This window comes from Accipiter gentilis, chromosome 19 (genome assembly GCF_929443795.1).
Source record: "Accipiter gentilis chromosome 19, bAccGen1.1, whole genome shotgun sequence".
Lineage (NCBI taxonomy): Eukaryota > Metazoa > Chordata > Aves > Accipitriformes > Accipitridae > Astur > Astur gentilis.
Window position 1 is genome coordinate 12,352,437 of NC_064898.1, and position 21,590 is coordinate 12,374,026.

General features: G+C 44.7%; 1 protein-coding gene across 2 annotated transcripts in view; it reads left to right on the plus strand.

The window, feature by feature from the left end:
* The first annotated feature begins 13,194 nt into the window (after positions 1-13,194).
* PDGFD (platelet derived growth factor D) overlaps positions 13,195-21,590 on the plus strand; it is a 148,080-nt gene continuing 139,684 nt past the window's right edge. For both annotated transcript variants that reach the window (XM_049823393.1, XM_049823394.1), the window contains exon 1: positions 13,195-13,774. In XM_049823393.1, the coding sequence (XP_049679350.1) occupies positions 13,645-13,774 (130 nt within the window). In that variant the 5' untranslated portion in view covers positions 13,195-13,644. The remainder of the gene's footprint in view (positions 13,775-21,590) is intronic.

Here is a 21,590-nt window from a genome sequence, read left to right on the forward strand (position 1 = left end):
CTGTCTGTATAGCAGTCACTGTGTGACATGCCATGCAGATTTGCACAGGGTAAATTCAGATCTCAGATTGCTAAATACAATTCATTCCCACCTCCACTGACCTTTGATATAGGGCAGCTGCCAGTATAGCCATACAAATAGCAGATCTCTCCAAAACATCTTTCTAACACAGTGAGTAGTCCCACAGTCCTTATTTAAACTGAGGGTGGGGAATGATAGTAATGCAAATATGCCTAATCATGTGCTGAATTGGTCAGTGTTAATGGAATGACTAAAAAGTTCATGGTCCATTTCTCTTCTCCCTTCCCAAGTAAATTTGCAACTGCAATAGACATGCATTTGTAATGCCTGAGTATCTACTGTGGCTGCAGATGATGCACTCTTCTGAAAATCAGGTTTCCAAAATTAGTAGGCAATTTTGGAAATACAGGTCTAAATCAGTTTTCTGGCGTCCTGCAGTAAACTAAATCAAGTCAGGCTTAGAATTCATGTCTCCAAGGCCCATTTCCAATATGTTAGATGTTAATGCCCTGCCTAGGAAGGTCACCAAATTGTCATACACTGTTCAGTGGCTTCATAATGGCCAATAAGAGGCTCACATGATCTACCCCTGCTTAATGAAAGTTTCCATTGTGATACAGCCAGAGTGAGCCTACACCAGAGCCTCTAATGCCTGATCCTGCTGACCTCCACCAGCCAGGGTAGCTTCCGAGCAAGCAAAGTGCAGATGAAAGAAAGTTAGGAAGGAAAAGCAATGGTAGCAAATACTGTTTGGTGAGTCTGAAAGACTTCTTGTTGCTCATACAATATCCCTAAGACTTACACCAGGAGGACACATGAAAGATCCCTTGTCCTGCCAGACACTGCAATCCTTGAGATGTTGTAAGTGACAATATCTCATAAACTGTTTTAAGTGCTTAGTCAAGGTCCTTTTCCTTTTACACAAGTCTGTAACATCAGCATGCAAAGTCATTGCCCTACATGAAATGATACAGTGCAGCTTTGCCAGGAAGCATCAGAGAGAAAATTTTGTAGACATTTTAGCCTAATGAGTTAAACACTGACTTGGACTGCCATTTTCTACTTGATAATTTTGTGCAATGTGACAGTGGACAAATAATTTTAACCAATATTTTCCCTATCTCTACAGTGTGAATGTTGATAAACATCTAGCTAGTTTCCAGAGAAAAGCTCTGATGATTGGGCCATTTTTGTAAAAACTTTTGAAAATGCCATGTCCTTAATAACTCCTGAGGAATGCTGAACAAAGGACTAGAGTTGAGACATGCACAGGCTTACAGGGCTGCTATACAAGCTCTGTTGCCTCCCACAGAACTGAGAAAGGCTGCAAGTTTCTCAGGGAGACCTGGTAAAACCACCTATTATTAATTTGCCCTCCTTTCCTACTATAAGACTCTCTTTTCAAACTTCAACTGTTTGAACTGAAATGCAACATTCCAAGTGTCTGCCTCAGGATGATGTCTTTTCATTCCCAAGAATAACTATTATACTGCTATTAAGATTGCCATGCCAAGCTTTCAAAAGGCATTCTGCGCAACCTTAATTTCGTTCCTTGTGAATAGTTATGAAGCCAACTAACAAATAACATGATTGGAGACTATTTTTTCTTATACAGTCTCTGCCTCATTCAGTGCCCAAAATGGAGGTTATCACAGAAGGCAGGATTCACCTGCCCTGCCTTCAGATATCTGCAGCCCTGATGTCTACACCTGGACTAGTCACTTTGGGCTTCCCTTAGTGAAAAAAGAAACAGGTACTTCTAGGGTACAACTCAGCTTACTCTTAGACATCTAAATCACGTGAAGCCTGTTCAAAAACTGTCTATTTTTGTCTATGTTACAGACTCATCTATGGTTAGATGCGAGATTTTATTTGGCAGAATATATACCAGGCATTTAATTTAGGTGCTACAGTGTATAGCAAAGTATGTCATCATCGCCTTTCTCAAATGGGATTGGGGTGCAGAATGATTAAGGTAAATTGTTTCCACTAGTTTCAGATACTAAGATTTATAATGCTTGGCATTATATATCACCACACATATTCAAAAAACAACTTCTGTTAACTTCAAATATAGTTATGCATGCTCTGCATTTCAAGTCAGACCCTACTGTCTCCAGCTGGGCATCCAGAAAATGAGAAACATAGCACTAGAGACCAGCTGTGAGAAATCTGGTTTACGTCATCCTTGTAGCAGCACAAACAGGGGGTGTAGAAACCCTTTCACAGCACTCAGTAGCCTTAGGGATTCAGTTTTCTTTTCCATGCACCTCCTGCCACACTCACTTCATAACTTTCAACTCTGCTACAAATGAATCAAAGGTTCTACAGACTATCTCCCTTTGTACCGTAAAATCATGATACATCTCCTCCATTGTGTTTACTGAATCCTCTGAAAAAAATAGTTTGGACACCTAATAACTAAAGCATATGTCCTACATATGTAAGAGGAGGCTGAATCAAGATTCACAAAGCATTTTATTTCTGAAATTTTCTAACTCCTGATTGCTATGATTGTTTGGGCTGAAATTCATCTGCCCTAACTTATGTTTCCTTAAATTAGACATCTATAGTCTGCTAATCACCCATAGTTGTCTTACAGTCACTGGGGAAAGAGAAAGCCCTTGGGGGGGGGGGGGGGGGGGGGGGGGCGGGGCGGGAAGGGCAAGGGGAATTCAACACTTCCTAAGATAATTATGAAAATGGCATGTTACATTAAACATCTTCTGGTGGCACCTGTTTCTCTCACAGACTGTAAAGGGAGCCTATGGTTTCTACATCACATTTAGCCTTCTACATTTTGTTTACCCTTCTAAGTTTCCTTTTCTAAACCTAGGTTTAGCACAGATTATTCCAACACTTCTTAATACAGTACATCAGTACTTTAAAATGCCCACAATATCTGTAGGTGTGCACAAATCTTTGTTTGTCTTTGTTTCAGTGCATGTTTTTATCTCATTCTGCCATTCCAGAGGCCTCTGGAGATGCCTCGGTATTTAATTTAGAAAGTACTTTTGGATGAAAATGGAGCTAGATAAATGACAAAATGTATTTTACTGTACATGCTACTTCCTAGGAACGCATTGAATTAGTATGCTTTGTTGGGTTCTCCCCCAGGAGACTGATTTAGTTTAATGATAGTGCAAGGTCATTAGCACAGTATCAGCATAAATTCTGCTTAACCAATGCCAGGTGGTTAACTAGTTTATGTTAATGTGTTGTGCGCATAAAACTGTGAACTCAACTCCTCTGTATGACAACGTGATCTGAAGAAAGAGTTGGGCAGCCTGAATGTATTCTCACTAATTTGGAAGCAGAGATAAATCATTCTCACTGCTGCCCTTAAGGTAAGATGAGGACTCTCATGCATTGCCATCTAAAGCAGATTGACAAGAACTTTTTCTTAACAAGCTGATTTACAAACTGTGCATATTTAAAGGAAACAAATTTAAATATGCTTAATGTGCCTTCTCCAATACTTACAAATAAACTCAATTTGAAAATCTTGTTTCTTATATATTGTAGTCTGTTGTATATGGGTTCTATTTTTGGTATGATGTAAAATTACTTTCCCTGAAAAAAGACGGCCTATAAGCACAGAGTATATTTTAAGATATACAACACTGAGTGCAAGGTCCTGCACATACATCAGGGCAATCCCCAGTATCAATACAGACTGGAGGGATGAATGGATTGAGAGCAGCCCTGTGGAGAAGGACTTGGGGGTACTGGTGGATGAACGGCTGGACATGAGTGAGAAATGTGTGCTCACAGCCCAGAAAGCCAACCGTATCCTGGTCTGCATCAAAAGAAGCGTGGCCAGCAGGTTGAGGGAAGCGATTCTGCCCCTCTACTCCACTCTGGTGAGATGCCACCTGCAGTACTGCGTCCAGCTCTGGGGTCCTCAGCACAGGAAAGACATGGACCTGGTGGATCGAATCCAAATAGAGGGCCACAAAAATGATCAGAGGGGTGGAACACCTCTCCTGTGAGGAAAGGCTGAGAGAGTTGGGGTTGTTCAGCCTGCAGAAGAGAAGGCTCCAGGGAGACCTTATTGTAGCCCTTCAATATATAAAGGGGGCTTATAGATGGAGAGAGACTTTTGACCAGGGTCTTTAGTGACAAGTTAAGGGGCAATGGTTTTAAACCGAAAAGAGTAGGTTTGGATTGGATGTAAGGAAGAATTTTTTCACAGTGAGGGTGGTGAGATGCTGGAACAGGTTTCTCCAAGGAGTTGTGGATGCCCTATCATCAGAAATGTTCAAGGTCACATTGGACGGGGCTTTGAGCAACCTGATCTAGTGAAAGATATCCTTCCCATGGCCCAGGGAATGGACTAGATGATCTCTGAAGGTCCCTTCCAACACAAAACATTGTATGATTACATGATACAAGCTCCAGGAGGCAGAGTTTTGAACCTCAGATTTTTTAATTTCTGACTTATGTTCTGGATTTGTCCATTTAATGGTGTCTACTTATTGATTCTGAAATGACTGAAAAGGCCTCATTTTGCTATATCTGTGAAATATAGGCATGTCAAGAGGAAATATGACAAATTTGCTTTCCAAGCACAAAACTACACACAGTACTAAGATGGTGAGCAACGGAAAAGTGGTTCTCCATTTTGCATTGCACATTTCTTACTGCAAGCCAGAAATTTCCCTCTTTGTAAAATGGTGTTGGAAAATTCTTGAGTGGGAAAGAAGAACAGAAAAAAAACGAGGCTGAGGTTTTTGGTCAATCGGATTTAGTAAGTATCTCCATTGCACATGCGCACTCAAACCTCAAAGAGGAATGAAATCACCCATGAAGGAAAGAAAAAAAAAAAATCCCGGAGTCATGGCTCAGCAGTTTTGAAACACTGTTGACAAGATGAGTAAGTGGTGTTCTGTAAAACTGAAGACAAAGGATTAAATGCAAGCTGTAACTCATGAGGATGTAACTCAGGAGGACAAGGAAAAATTTAACATAACTAGAAGGTTCAGTCCTTATAAAATCCTCAAAATATTACATAAACTGCTGATGATCTAGATGGCTGAATAGAGGACTTTGTGTAGGACACATGAGTGTGATGGGTGATCAGAACTTCAACTCCCAGGAAATTGAGGGGGAAACTTTAATCGACAAAGGAACACATTTGATCTCTTATATATTTTCTCATTGAGTACAAACTGCAAAACAGTAGATTGCAAGAAATTCATGTGCCATCTTTGTGGTGCCAAGACCCAAGTTACTCTGCCCTGAGGGTTCGGCATCGAGGTGCATTTCAGTCTTTACAACATTGTTCAGATGGTATGCTTTAACTTGTTCACAAGATAATAATTTACAGAATTTTAGGGTGTCCCCATGCTGAAAATGTGCTGGAGAAGGAAAATGCTGAAGACAAGAGAATGAAAATGCTTCCTGTCCCAGAGGAGAGAACAGAGAGCAGTTCAGAGGGAGTGTCTGGGCAGGATTACACACAGAGGAACCTACACCATACTGTTCTCTGTCATACTAAAACTGGATGCATTTCTTAAGTAATATCTACAATGTGCAGACAGAAAGAATGAATTATGGGAAATTTCATTCTGGAACCTCTGATCCTAGAGATCTCAGGCTACCAGTAATAAAACATTCCTAGAATTTCTCTAAAATTCTAGGTGACAGTTTTCTAACTCAAATATATTATATCCAAGACAAACAAAATCTGACATCATTTTGACAGGTGCAAAGTAATTGATTGCAGAAATAACAAGAGTGGTTAGGTAGCAGTTACTGTGGTCTGAGGACAGCTATTTTGCAAAGTCCAGAGTAGTAGGTTCAGATTCCTTGTATCCAAATATATTGAAAGACGAAGCAGAGGATCCTGATAACTGTTACTGTTCATACACAGTACAAGTTCCAAAGGGAAAAAAACCCCATATCTGTAAAATTGTCATTAATCATTTTAATTACTTAACATTGATGGTGGGGGATTCTCTGCCTCAAGATACTGTAAAATCAAGTTTTCTCCTGTTTTAAAATCAAGTTTTGGTCTTTTTTTCTAAAAGATACCACGCTAACTCTTGAGCAGGAGGTCACACAGCAAAATGCTGTGGCTTATTTATGCAAGAAGTCAAACTATATCATGTCAGAAAGGTCTCTTCTATCCTTTAAATTGATGAACCTGGGAATTGGGATACAGAAGAAATGTAGTCTTTTGGAAGGTATTATTTTCTTATTAAGAAAAACTTATGAGAAAGCATAGTCCATTATTTTTAAACCCGAATTTAAATCTAAATGCTGGTTCTACTTATACAGATCGGGAAAAGAAATACTACTTAACCTCAGGAAGGCAACATTTCTTTTTTCATTTATACTCATTTTTTGGAAGCATGACTCTGAATATTGCATGCACACTACATGTCAGTTGGCCCTGACACTAGGTACCAGTGGGAGAGTCAAAGTGATTATAGCAGTTTCTCAAAATGTAATAAATGAATGTGTTCAACTTGGGACATCCTTTTTCTCTCCCTTCCTATGCGCATGTCAGTGGTGCGATACTTGTCTCTAACACTTTGTGGTGTGGAAAAGTGGACAATTTACACACAATCCACCCCTTGTCCCTTCACCACAATTACAACAGAAGTTCCCCATGATCATTCCACTTCTCACTCTCTAGCTGTGTTCAGTCCATGTTTTGCCCGCTATCTCTACAATTACTATCCTTATCTTGAATTCCTTATGCCCCACATTGGGCACCAAAAAAGGACTGTGGTGGGTTGACCCTGTCTGGATGCCAGGTGCCCACCAAAGCTGCTCTATCGCTCCCCTTCTCAGCTGGACAGGGGAGAGAAAAAATATAACAAAAATGTCGTGGGTCGAGATAAGGACCAGGAGAGATCATTCACCAATGACCATCACGGGCAAAACAGACTTGACTTCGAGAAAGAATTAATTGAATTTATTACCAATCAAATCAGAGTAGGGTAATGAGAAATAAAACCAAACCTTAAAAACACCTTCTCTTTTTCCCAGGCTTAGCTTTACTCCCAGTTTTCTCTACCTCCTCCCCCTGTAGCAGCGCAGGGGTACAGGGAATGGGGGTTGGGGTCAGTTCATCACATGTTGTCTCTGCTGCTCCTTCCTCCTCAGGGGCAGGACTCCTCACTCTTCCCCTGCTCCAGTGTGGGGTCCCTCCAAAGGGAGACAGTTCTTCATGAACTTCTCCAACATGAGTCCTTCCCACGGGCTGCAGTTCTTCATGAACTGCTCCAGCGTGGGTCCCTTCCACGGGCTGCAGTCCTTCAGGCACAGACTGCTCCAGCGTGGGTCCCCCGCGGGGTCACAAGTCCTGCCAGAAAACCCGCTCCAGCGTGGGCTTCTCTCTCCACAGGTCCTGCCAGGAGCCTGCTCCAGTGCGGGGTTCCCACAGGGTCACAGCCTCTTTCAGGCACCCACCTGCTCCAGCGTGGGGTCCTCCCCTGGCTGCAGGTGGAGATCTGCTCCACCATGGTCCTCCCTGGGCTGCAGGGGGACAGCCTGCCTCACTGTGGTCTTCCCCACAGGCTGCAGGGGAATCTCTGCTCTGGCACCTGGAGCACCTCCTCCCCCTTCTTCTTCACTGACCTTGGTGTCTACAGAGTTGTTTCTCTCACATATTCTCACTCTTCTCTTCTGCTGCAGTTGCGATTGTGCAGGGGTTTTTCCCCTTCTTAAACCTGTTATCCCAAAGGCACTACCACTGTCACTGATAGGCTCGGCCTTGGCCAGCAGCAGGTCCATCTTGCAGTCGGCTGGCATTGACTCTGTTGGACATAGGGGAAGCTTCCAGCAGCTTCTCACAGAAGCCACCCCTGTAGCCACCTCACTACCAAAACCTTGCCACACAAACCCAATACACGCTTGCAGTGGAGAACTAGCCAAAAGTTACGTACAGCCAGCAAAAGTCATTTAACAGTTGGGAAGGTAAGCAGGTGTACATTGAAAGGGAGAAGGGCACAGCATCCTGTAGCAGTGCAGACACAAGAGGGAAAACTGAAAGACTGGATAAATCAAAGCTGCCTGCAGCTGTTTTCAAGAATGGGCGAGACAAGCGAGCATGCACAGCTGGCTGTTGGAGGAGGACAAACAGCAGCACCAGTTGCAGGTCTGTGGCCCAGATCTAATGTTCACAGTCTTTTAACATGAGTTCCCATGAATCAATGCCAAGTTTGTAGTGATACCAGGCAGCAATTCTTGAGCTTGTGTTTGATAATCTCAACACCTAAAATGATCAGGTTCACTGGGGATTTTCATTGTATGTTGTTGAACTGCTGCCTGTAGCTCAGATAGTAAACCTGGGCCATGGATCACTGCGTGGCTCTTCTTTTCTTGGTGTCTTGCTGCCTGTGGGGTATTGTGATTTTCTTAGCAAAACACGACTCTGCCCCTATTTTCTAATTCCAGACATATAATGGCTTTGGTCTATCTTTTCCTTGCATTGTTTTGGTCTGCCATCACTGTTACATTCATTTACTTAAGACATATATTTTAGCAATTGTGAGATGTTTCTCCATCCTCTCTATGCACCTCTGCTCATTTTCACATCATTCACAGATTATAAACTTGGGGATGGGGCTGTTGCCATCACTTGCTTGCCCGCCTATATAACAGAAATCACAGTGCTGCCCTGAATTAATCCCTGGAGGTACATTTTATTAGTTGTCATTTTCCAGTAAACTGCAGAACCACTTAGAAATTTCATCTGTGGCTTGTAGTATGGTACATATGAACATGCTTTTCTCTGTCACCTTTATAGACCTTTTAGAAGAGATCAATAGACCCCCATAAGTTCCTAAGTACAGCTTGAAACCACTTGATTCATTTTAGGAAAACATCAAATCTTGCCTTTCAAGTTTTCAGTGATGAAGAATATACAACTTTGATACTTCCATAGCTTTCCATACTGAAAAGTATGCCTGTTACTTCTAATTTTAATTTTTCTAACTGGAACTTTCACCTTAATATGTCATTGTCCACTAGACAGAATAGCCTTCTAGAATCAATATCCTACCTCCAGGAGGTAGCTGTGACCCCTCTGATTTTCTCCTTGACAAGCTAAACATCTTGTAATTTTTAAGCTCTTCTCTGAATAGCATGTTTCTCAAACTCTAACCAATCCTGTAATTTTCCTTTCAGTGTTTTTCACTTTATTATGGTCCTTTTTTAGACTATATTCACAGAAACTTGATGCAGCAGTCTAATAACAAAAGAAAGCATAATGTCCCTACTCTAATTGATATTCCCCTCTTTAAGCAAATATCCAAGGATCCCAGTGGTAACGCACAAAGGTCTTTGGTTTTGCTACTTAACCACCATATTTCCAATATTCTGAGGGGTGGACACACAGCATATCTGTGCTCCACAGACAAACTACATGACACTGGAGCATCTCCCAGCCAACAAATTATAACAGAGGGCTACAGCCCATTGACTTCCTTGATAATCCACCCCTGTAATTTTTTTCTGCATCAGTGCTTTCTAGGATTAACTACTTTATCTAGTAACTATACATGTATTTGTTCCCTATGCTCTCTCCATAGCCAGTGGAGAGAAAGTGGACCTTCCAGAAAACAACTTATCCCATCCCAGCACAACTGCCTAAAACCGCTGGGCTAGAGTGCCCTCTGATGGGTATCCAATCCTCTCAATGAACAATGAGAACCTGTGTGACTGGTTTACACCAGCCACTTTCAAAGGACTAAAATGCGGTTGAGATGGATGCCACAAAAACTCGGTAGTGCTGCCATTGGCTATTTTAAAGCATAAGCTATGCCAGGGCTCAGCTTTACAGTTCTACCCGGTATCTACATGTCTATCTCCATATAACACCATTACTATAAATCAGCCTATTACTCCCCCAAGATTTTTGTCATCTACAAATGTCATGAGTAATGGCTGAATTTTTCCCAGGTCATTGCTGGAATTGCAAATCAATGCAGAAGCAAAAATTAGCTAAAGTGGCGCACCCTCAAAAAGAATCCATTTAATAATGTTTCCCTTTTTAGTCAACATTTTTAAACCTGTCATTTAATGAGTTTTGAAAACATTTAGTATGCATGACTTTCATTTCGTATGATTTAAATTGTGTGGTACCAAGTCAAATGCCTTATGAAAGCTGTAATTTGATGCTATTCTGTTTGTCAACCAGATTTCCAAGTTAGCATGATAAGATTTTCCAGGTTGATTAGCATTAATTATATTATTTTCCTTTTAATTTGTATTAATTGAGTCTTATATCAACTGTTACATTATTTTATCAAGATCTCAGTCAGGCTGACAGATTTGTAATTACCTAGGTCATCACACTTATACATCAGTATGTCGTTTTATGCGGTAACCATGATTTGCTGTAGGTCTTCATATAGAAATCACCTGATGCTTTAAATTGTCCCAGACCCTTAGAATACAGATTAGCCAATGTACTAGAATGTTCTCCAGAAACTGAAGATCCAGTCATCTGCTCATAAAACTGTCTGAGCATAATCCAAACTTCTCACGCTTTGACATGGGGTTCTATGACACCTTATTACAAAGATACTGTTTTGTTTTGTAGTGGATTTAGTGCTTTTTAAAGTGAATTGAAAAGCTGCAGCAACAGCTATTGGAATGCAGACCTTTTCTACAAAGGTCTACCAACGCATGTCAGTCTTGGTGCTCTATCCCAAAATCTTTCTGTACACCTGTACTTCAAATGGAAAAATCTGGGATTTTTTTATATTGGGGCTAAAGTAAATACCTTATAATTGATAGAGTGAGGCCTGTGTGTGGAACCCCAGGATAATATTCCCTAGTTGTTTTCTGACCTGAGGAAAAGACTCATCCCTTCTGCTACAAGAATATTTTTGGCTTTAAAACAAAGATGGCAGCTTCTCATGCTTTGTACAGGGAGGAATAGAAATGTACCATAAGCATATGAGTTATACACAGTTCCTCTTCCTCAAAGCCACTGGTGGTGGAATCCACTTTCCTGTTTTCATCACGGTCTAATTTATGAGGCCCCATGCTGTTTTGCTTTAGAGTTCTCTAAGCAACAAGTACCTCTGCTGCAGAAACAGGAATTTCATCTTATGCACCACAAGCAGTATGTACTTCTTTAAAAGAAAAAAAAAAAATGCTGAGAAAAAACTCAGTTCTGTAGCTGGGTCAGCTTGAGGAAGTTTAAACTTACAGTCTATATCAAGCCAGGGAGCACATCAGCCAAACAGCTGTGGAGTGTTTTAGGTGAAAGCCTGTTCCACTCTTGTGTTAAAGCTGGACCTGTGGGGGCCAGGAAGACACCGCATGACTCTAGCTCCAGGCTCAGCTCTTAGGAAGGTGTATGAATTTTACATAAGAAAATTTATACAGGTGAAGCCGGGTACAGAAACAGCCTTGGAAACAGTGCCCTTTCTTGACTGAATTATATAACTGCTCAGATACTGTCAAAACACCTTTTGTCTGCCTTCTGGATGGAAGACAAGCTGTCCTTCCTTCTCTTCCTCCTCCACCACCTTAAAACAGCCACTGCACGCCCCCAAGGAGAAGCAATTATGAGTTCTAGCTCCCTAAGTCTAAGAGTGAATGAGGGCCTCAGGACACTGAGAAAGGGAAGACTTCACCACGGGGGGTTGTGGTAAGGCCAGGGTATTGACCACCTCCTTTTATCTTACCAGGTACCTGCACTCAGAAGAGAGCGAGGTAGCTGGGATCCTACTGACATTTTCTGCCACTTCCTTGTAATGTAATTAGAAAGAGACAGACACATTGACTGGATGAACAGAACACATCTTCACAGCTCCCCCTGTCTTCATTTGCTGTATGTCCTCTATTTGACTTTCTGCTTCTATTAGGATGATTGGGTTGGCCACCTTCCCTCTGTTTGCCCAGTTTCCCCCCTGAAATGGGCATGTAAAATATAGGCACATCTGCTCACAAATGAAGCGCTGTTGGAGCCTTTCCATTATCTACCACATGGGAGCAGGATTAGGTTCGCTGTCGGTTTTGGGGAACATGAAAGGGATAAAGAACCATGAATTATGCATAACAGAATTGCACCCTACTGGTTCCTTAAGACATACAAGATGTTTCAGTCCCATTGTCATCCTAACATGCTCTTGGAGAAAATGTTTCATACAGCCAGAGGCAGTCTTCTGAATGTAGCAGGACTCATCCAATATTCCTCATACAGCACTATATTGACATTTTCTTCTGGTAGTGAGGTGTTGTTTCGTGTTGTTTCATGTTTTTAAAGGTCCGGCAGCATGTTACAATTTGTCAGACTGGCTAAGACTATATAAAATGCCTTAAGAAATAAACTGAGTAGGTAAGAATTTATTAGAGAACTGTTAAAACCTGATTGTTTTTTCTACGTCTTAACTTGATTATTTTCATTGCAGCTAATGGAAGGAAAAAGAGTATTAAAACAGCAATCTGATCACAATCCTCACATGCCTTTGGTTTAGACCTGAACTCTCCCAGGCAGCAATACAATCTTTTAATACCAGACCCAACTTAATGACAGTCTAAATTAGTAGGAATTAACTTTTTATGAGAAGCTTTGGACAGTGCTTGGCATGACAGAAGAGCCCAGGTATCTCTCCCAGGGACAGCTGCCGGCTTTCTGCAGCCAATGTGTTTTCTCCAGTTAGTGATTCCACTTAGTCTCCACGCCCGCCCTGGTGCAACTCTGTGATTTGAGTCATTCCAGGCCAACGGATAACCTTTACGCGGCCACTGCGGGCCTGAGGGTGACGGGTGCGTGGCCTCTTTGCTGGCGGGGAGCCCCCGGCACACGGGTCCCACCGGACCCACCCATCGGGTGCCCCGCGGTGCCGGCAGGGCAGGTTCACTCCGCACCGGGGCCAGCCCCCCCCCCCCCCCCCCCCCCGCCACTTTCTGCCCGGGCTGGAGACGGCGCGGCCGGTAGCTCACGGAGGACCCGGGCACCGCTCCCTGCCTCCCCGGCGCCGGCCGCTCCCGCCCGCCTCCCTCCCTGCCCCCGGGCCGCCCCCTTCCCCCGGGCCGCCTCTCCCCCCCGGCCCCCTTTCCGCGGAGCGCGGGGCGCTCCCGCCGCTCCAGACCCCAGCGGCGGCTCCTGCCGAGCGGAGCGGCGCGGCGCGGCGCGGCGGCGGTGCGAGGCGGCGGGCGCGGCGGCGGTGCGAAGCGGCGGGCGCAGCCCGGCAGCGGGGCGCGGAGCTGCGCCGCGGCGGCCGCAGGGGAGCGCGGCTGCGGCAGCGGCAGCCCCCCCGCCTGCGACGTGGGGCACGGCGCTGCCGGCCGAGGGGAGGGGGCGGCGGTCCCGGCCCAGGGTTTTCTCACCTTTGCCGGGTTTGGCCGGCCCCAGAGAGGCAGCAGAAAGTTCAGCATGCAGGAAGTTTGGGGGCAGCTCGGAGAGTAACTCGGCAGCCGTGACTGCTGTTCGGGTGGTGTGGGTTTTTTCGGTTTTTTTTCGGGTTTTTTGTGTGCTTTTTTTTTTTTTTTCTTCCCTGCATACAACTCCCCGAACACGCAAGCAACCCGCAACAACAACAACAACCAAAAAGTCCGGGAAGGGGCAGAGAACACGAGAGAGGGGAGCACCCTGGGTGGGGAGAGCCGGGTTTCTTTGCAGAGACACGGTCCCGTTCACAGCGGATCCCAATGCAACTGCTCATCCTCCTCCTCCTCTACGCTGTCGTCTGTGCGAACTTTTGCAGCCGTCAGGGCACCACTGCCCCTGCCCAGAGCGGATCTATAAAAGCCTTGCGGTCCTCGAATATCAGGCGAGATGGTAAGCGTCTCTCCGTCTTCTTTATTGCCAGGGGCTGCACTTGCAGAGAAAGCCCCGAGCCCGGAGCGCGCCCCGGGGGCTGCCGTCCCCGCCTTCCCCAGAGGCCGGCGGCGTTCTGTCCGGGCGGGGGTCCCGTCCCCGAGAGGCCGGCGGGGCCAGCCGGGGCGCGGGGGCCCGTCCCCGGAGGCCGGTCCCCGGAGGCCGGCGCTGGGGTCGGCCCGGGAGCGTGCGGCCAGGCGGCGGGAGGGAGGTGGGGGCTGAGGGGGCGGCTCTGCCCAGCGGCTGCTCCTCCGGGCGGTCCCAAACTTCTCAGGGCAACTTCGGGGAGGCTTCCTGGGAGCCGGCGGCGCTCCCCGCGTCCCCTCCGGGCTGCGGGCGGCACCTTGCCCCTGACGGCGCGGGGTGCCCGGTCCCAGCTGCCGCGGAGGGCCCCGCCCGGCGCCTCTCGGCACCCGCGGGCCCCGTCTCGTCTGCGTCCCTTCGCGGTGCCGACGCCGGCGGCAGTGCGGGGAGGGCGGCGAGTTTGTGGCGGCTCCGGCCTGAGCGCGGCCGCCGCCGCGTCCCCCCCAGGGGCGCCGTGTGGTGGGCGAGGGAGGACGCGCGGGCGGCGGCCGTTGGGCCTCGGGGCGGGGCGCGGGCGGCGCCGCCGCCGCCTCAGGGGTGCTCGGCGGGAGCGCGGCTCCTCTCCCGGCCGCGCTGCGGCCTTTGGCCGCTTTCGGCTCCTGCAACGGCTCTCGGGGAGCCGTCCTCCCTCCGGGTGGAAGGCCGCCTTGGCGGGAGGGCCTGGGCCCAGGGCCGGGCGCTCGCCCGGGTCTGCTGGGCAGTGCCCCGCGAGGACTGGCCTCGTCCCTTGCGCCTGCCGCACCGTTGGCGGGAGTAGGGTGCCCAGCGATGGTGGGCGCCAGGGAGGGTGGCTGCGGGCTTGCAGACACGGCCCAAAGAGTGGCTTCAGTCTTCGTGTTTGAGCTCTGGTGCGTTTCCCGCTGCGAGCGGACGGCGGGGGATATATATCCTCGACAGCTGAGGTGCTGTCGGCAGTCTGCAGCGCAGCTGCGTGGGACGCAAGTGCCTCCAGTGAGCGGTCGGCGTGGCCGCGGGCTGTGGCCCTGTGGTGAATGAATGCGGAGGCTGCATGAAAATAGCACCGCTGAAATTCGCCTTCGGAATCCACTTGTTTGTGACTAAAGATACCCAGGTCTTACGGTTTGGGAAGGGTGATGAGCTTCTGGTTGGGGAGCAACCTGTTGCATTCCAACTTAATGTGGGAGGACCTGCTTTTGCGCGTTGCAGTGTACCCTCTTGCAGAGTGAAACGCAAGAAAATGAACAGGGTTAAGTCTTCAAGTTAACGTCTTCCAGTTGCCACAATTTATATATTTTATAAACCCTTTTCAAAAACCCAGTCACTTGAGCCATTTCCAAGATCATACTCTGTATTTGCCAGTGTTTATTTTTCAGCATGTATACAATGTGTATAATGGGCATACAGTTGTTTTAGGAAGATGTTTTTGTTTCAGCTTTGGACCCATATTGAACTTAATTCTCTGCCTTTCCTAGTCACTGAAAGAAGGCAGAGAGAAGGTGAAGAGGCCTTTTCTTAGAACAGCAATAGTGAGTCTGGAAACAAGACAGAATTGCAGTTCCTTCTGTCTCAGAAACCAAATTTAATGTGATAAACATATACGTGTTCATAATAAAAGCATACATGCATTATTTCTGTTTCATCCTTTAAAAATATTGTGTATTTTATCAAGCCTCATGACTTGTTAGCCTGTCATCTTAAACTTCATACAAGAACTGACACCATCACTGAACTAAGCTAAGCCAGCTTCCTTCCAAGTCAAACTCCAAACACACTTTTAGGAAGACCACATGCAAACCCTTAGCACACTGCAGCCTTGCTCCCTCCTTGTGCTTGCGAATCCTCTTGCTTTTTGGCTGTAAAGGATGGTGTGTTCTGGTATGGTCAGTGGAGCTGGCCATCGGGTCACAACATCTGAAGCAGATAAGCTGCTGATGGTCCTGATTTTAGTCAAAGGAACCAAACTGTTGCTTGAGTTTGTTGACTAAAGGTCTATATTTGTGCAGCCAAAGGTTAAGAGCTGTATTCCAAATGTTGCATGCATGTGACGAGCTCACAAGCAACGTGCTTAGACCATAGTTGGCTGTAGGCCACTATAAGTATTTCTGTCTAATTTTCAGTGATGTTTGTGTCTTGTTTTGGTTTGCAGCACTGATACAGAATAGCATTAAAGACATGTGGGTTGCATTGCTGAGCGAGACAGTATTTTTTGCATTGTAAATATTTGCAGATATGATAATATGGAAGAGGATCTAAGAGCACACAATACACTGGGACTAATATGTTCCAACAGTGTCTCTCAAAGCACACAGCAGGGATAAAAACTAATTTAATATTATGTCCTGGGTTGATGATCGTGATTATTATGTTGTGGAATTAAGAGAGATACTGAAGAGGAAGCAAGGTCTGTTCAGCTCTTTAAAAAAACACTGGATCTTGGCAAGTCCAAGACCACCTGCACATTTCATTAAAAAAGAAAGCAATCCTTTGGATTCCAGTTTTCTGTTACCTCCAAGCAGGATAAACTAGTGATACTGCATACACAGAGCTTTAATATGGAGGCTTGATATTGCTTCCGGCCAAAACAAACCTTTGCACTATGCGCGATTCGAGATTATCTTTCTTCTTATAGGCTAAAGGAGGTTGGCCTATTTGTAATTGCTCTTATTGAAGACTGAGGTTGCTCTGGGAAGAAATCTATAGATGAAGGGCAGCACATACAAAAAAAGTGCCATTTAATGACTACCAAACCTAACCAGCCTGTACTTCCTGCTGAAGATATTAAGAATATAAATAACCTGCTTACAAGACATCCTCTTGTCCTAGTAGAAGGACGGGCATTGATGACTCAGCTGTCCAGTGTAACACTAATCAATTTTTTAAAGTGTCCTGGAGAGGCCAGCCATATTTATAGCACATGTAGTAGTATTTACTTAAAGTGTTTATTAATGCCATTACCTGTTAAGTCGTTTGAAGTTTGTCAGAATATCACACAGAGAGAGCTTCCAGATGCTTCCATTGTTCTCTTTGCCTCAGTTTCCCAATTTGCAGTATGCAGGTAATACTGCCTAATTAGAAGAAGTCTGATATTTTGTTTCTGCTATTTTGGTTGTTTATGTGTACTTGGAGATCAAAAGTGGAGATGAAGAATGCTAAGTAATATTATTTACCGTATGGCGTCTAACTGAAACATCAATTGCTTGTTCTTATCTGTTATTGAACAAACATCTGTATGAATGCACAATCTAGGAAAGTATGCCTAGTCTGTATACTCAGACTAAGCATCACTATACATGTTTTAACCTTTAAAATCCAAAGTTTAAAGAAAAGGCAGAACAGACCAGACAGCATAGTGTCAAATCATTTCAGTATGTAAACAACAGAACGCCATGGAATCAGTATCTTCTGATGTGGGTTTGTAACCATAACATCAGACGACTTGAGATAAGTTTCCGGGCTCTTGTGGTTTTCATTATCAATCAAAATAAATATGGAATTTCTAAACTTTGGTTTGCTTGTTAACCACCAAAATACAAAGAAAAATTGTACTTTACCATTCTGGGGAAATGGTAACAGCTTTTGGCTCTTTGATGGCCTGTCCAAAGGGATGTGTGCCATTAACTCTACCCTCCCCTTCCCTGTGTTGGCCTGTGCCTAAGCACAGGGAAGACCATTTGATGATTTGGGCAGTATTCTCTCACCAAACAGGTGTTAATTGTCTGCTTTTGGGGTGTTTTTCATACCACTTTGAAATGACTGCTGTATCAGTAGTGGTATAAGAACCTCAGGTTTGGAATGCACTTCTTGAGTTATTTTATAATAGGCTTGTATACATGTTTTTTTAAAGGACTCTAGTAACATAAAATTGTGGCAACTGGAAAATAGCTAAAATAAATTTGCTTTTATAAGCTTATTTTCCTAATTGTTTTTGGAGGTTTTGTAAAAAAAAAAAGTGTATTTCAGTTTTCATCAGATAAAAAAACCCACCTTAGTAATTTACCTGTAGTAATGCACTTTGGTCTACAATTGTTTAACTTTGATGATTCTTTTATCTGTATAATTAACTATTTGGACTGAAGTATCAAAGGATATTGAACGAGATTCCAACCCTGACTCAGCAGCAAACAGCATGGAATAATTCTCCAAAGGAGCTTTGAAACATATTTTATCAGGCAGATGTATATCATTTAGTGGAAGTCACTATAAACTCTCCAGCCAGTCTCTCAACACTTCTTGATTCTTTTTTTTTTTAATGTATTTGAATGAAACTTAATTAGGCCAGCTAATTCTTAAAAGGTTTGCAGAAAAAATTGATAATTGTTTTGCTTTGATTCTTAGAAACTGAACACTGCTGAAAATTCTAAAATAATGTATTATTTTTCACTGTGATCCCACAGAAATGCTGTGTTTTATGAAACACCTAGGAATAGGCATAAATAGGAAACTCACAGGGAATCATTAGTGCAATAACATTCTCCATGTCCTTAACTTTCAGCATCCTTATAATTCCATTAAAGTCAAAGGACTCAGTCCTACAGAATAAAATATATAAGCTCGAATAGCTTATATATAAGTGAGATGATGCCGAGTAAAACTAACTATAGCTTACGATGAACCAAAAGTACAAGTATTTGCAAAATTTGGAATCATTGAATCATAGAATTTTTTAGGTTGGAAAAGAACTTTTAGATCATTCAGTACAACCATAAACCTAACTCTGCCAAGTCCACCACTAAACCATGTCCCTAAGCACCACATCTACATGTCTTTCAAATACCTCCAGGGGTGGTGACTCAACCGCTTCCCCCAGCAGCCTGTTCCAATGCTTGACAACCCTTTCAGTGAAGAAATTTTTCTCAGACTCGAATCTAAAACTCCCCTGATGCAACTTGAGGCCATCTTCTCTTGTCCTATCACTTGATACTTGGGAGAAGAGACCGACCCCCACCTGGCTACAACCTCCTTTCAGGTGGTTGTAGAGAGCGATAAGGTCTCCCCTCAGCCTCCTCTTCTCCAGAGCAAACAGCCACAGTTCCCTCAGTTGCTCCTCATAAGACTTGTGCTCTAGACCCTTCACCAGCTTCGTTGCCCTTCTCTGGACATGCTCCAGCACCTCCATGTCTTTCCTGTAGTGAGGGGCCCGAAACTGAACACAGGACTCGAGGTGCGGCTTCACCCGTGCCGAGTACAGGGGAACAATCATCTCCCTGCTCCTGCTGGCCACACAATTTCTGGTACAGGCCAGGATGCCGTTGGCCTTCTTGGCCACCTGGGCACGCTGCTGGCTCATATTCAGCCGGCTGTCGACCAGCAGCCCCAGGTCCTTTTCTGCTGGGCAGCTTTCCAGACACTCTTCCCCAAGCCTGTAGCATTGCATGGAGTTGTTGTGACCCAAGCGCAGGACCCAGCACTCAGCCTTGTTGAACCTCATACAGCTGGCCTCGGCCCATCGATCCAGCCTCTCCAGATCCCTCTGTGGAGCTTTCCTACCCTCGAGCAGACCAACCCTCCCATCCAATTTGGTGTTGTCTGCAAACTTACTGAGGGTGCACTTGATCCCCTCGTCCAGATCACTGATAAAGATACTAAACAGAACTGGCCCCAGTACTGAGCCCTGGGGAACGCTGCTTGCGACTGGCCCCCAGCTGGATTTAACTCCATTCACCTCCACTCTTTGGGCTTAATCATCCAGCCAATTCTTTACCCAGCAAAGTGTATGCCCATTCAAGCCATGAACAGCCAGTTTCTCCAGGAGAATGCTATAGGAAACAGTGTCGAAGCCTTTACTGAAGTCTAGGCATAATCCACAGCCTTTCCCTCATCCATGAAGCCGGTCACTTTGTCATAGAAGGAGAGAGATCAGGACCTGCCTTTCATAAACCCATGCTGACTGGGCCTGATCCCCTGGTTGTCCTGCACGTGCTCTGTGATGGCACTCAAGATGATCTGCTCCATAACCCTCCCCAGCACCGAGGTTCAGACTGACAGGCCAGGAGTTCCCTGGATCCTTCTTCTGGCCCTTCTTGTACGTGGGCGTCGCGTTTGCAAACCTCCAGGCAACTGGGACCTCCCCGGTTAGCCAGGACTGCTGGTAAATGATGGAAAGTGGCTCGGTGAGCACTTCTGCCAGCTCCCTCAGTACCCTTGGGTGGATCCCATCTGGCCCCATAGACTTGTGCGTGTGTCTAAGAGGTGTAGCAGGTCGCTCACCATTTCCCCTTGGATTATGGGGGCTTCATTCTGCTCCCCGTCCCTGTCTTCCAGCTCAGGGGGCTGGGTACCCAAAGAACAACTGGTCTTACTATTAAAGACTGAGGCATAGAAGGCATTAAGTACCTCAGCCTTTTCCTCATCCTTTGTCACTATGTTTTTGTCAAATATATTTGTCAAATATTCTGTTAAAATAAAAATATAATGCATATGTATCATAGGCGTGAATATTATGTACACGGATATATAGAATAAATATATATTGCATCTTTTACATATTATTTCATGTAGGATATTATATATGCACATAAATCAGAGGACATAAGGACAGGGAAATAAGCACACTTAATATAATGTTTCCAAATTAGCATTCAATTCTTAAAAATATTGTACCCAGGGAATATTTTTTTTAGAATACTAATCCCCGACTCCCCCAGGTTTAATGTAACTTTTTGAAGTCCTGGTTGAACAATGAACTGTTAGACAAATATTTGATCCTAACTATTCAAGGTAGTTAAGATCCTCTTTACATGAAGTTGTTAGCTATGTAATTTATGGAATTTGGGTTGAAAGCAAGTTGTGTTTAAAATTGTTTGTCAGTTTTCCAGGTTGTGAGTGGAAGTTCTGAAAGTAATTTACATGTTATTAAAATTACTGTTAAGTAAAAAGGAACTTATAGGGAAAAGGATTATTGAAGGCAGAAATTCTTTCAAAAAATAATATACAAATTCACTACATTACATTTCTGGAACTTCTTCTTTAGACTGGGTGTAAATATTGCATAAAAGGAACAGATCTGCAAAATGTGTATTATTTATACAGCAAAAAAGTTCTTTGAGGAACAGTAAATTAGAAGGACAGGGAATGGCTTTCATTTCATACCTCTAATGATAGTATATATAGAAAAGGTGCAGCAGAAGTTTATGTATTTTATGCTGCAGTCTTTTCGTATGGATAGTCTTGCTTGTATTAAAATATATCTGGAGCAAATTACAGACTGATCTCTTTAACAGCAAATAAAATATCTTACAGGACTGGCTCTGAAAACAGAAAAAGTAGGCAGCTGCCTGCAATATCAGACTCCAAAAGGCTTCAAAATGTCCAGCTCCTTGTTGCCTCCAGAGCAATAATGATGACCTCCAGAGTTGCCTTCCAGCCTCAACCATTCTGTAATGGCACCTACTGCAGCTGACAGGGGTGGTGATGGGTGGAACACATCCTGCCTCAGAAGCAGTGGTCACTTTGCCTGTCTCTTCTGTCCTGCTCTCCCTCTTGCCCACTCTCACCCCTTTTCCTACATGCAGCACTAGCAGGAACATGCAGTCTGGTTCTCCTTTATCTCTGGGCCCAGCTGTGTCCCTTCTCCTTGCCTTCCTCCTCTGTTCCTTGTGTAGCAGCGTTCAGTTTTGCCTGCCCAGCTGAGAAAGCTTGACTTAGCTCTCAATGTTCATAGCATGTTCCCAACCCTAGAGAAGGGCTGTTTGCCCCTGCCTGCTCTGGCTTTTGGGGACCTGCAGGGATTTGA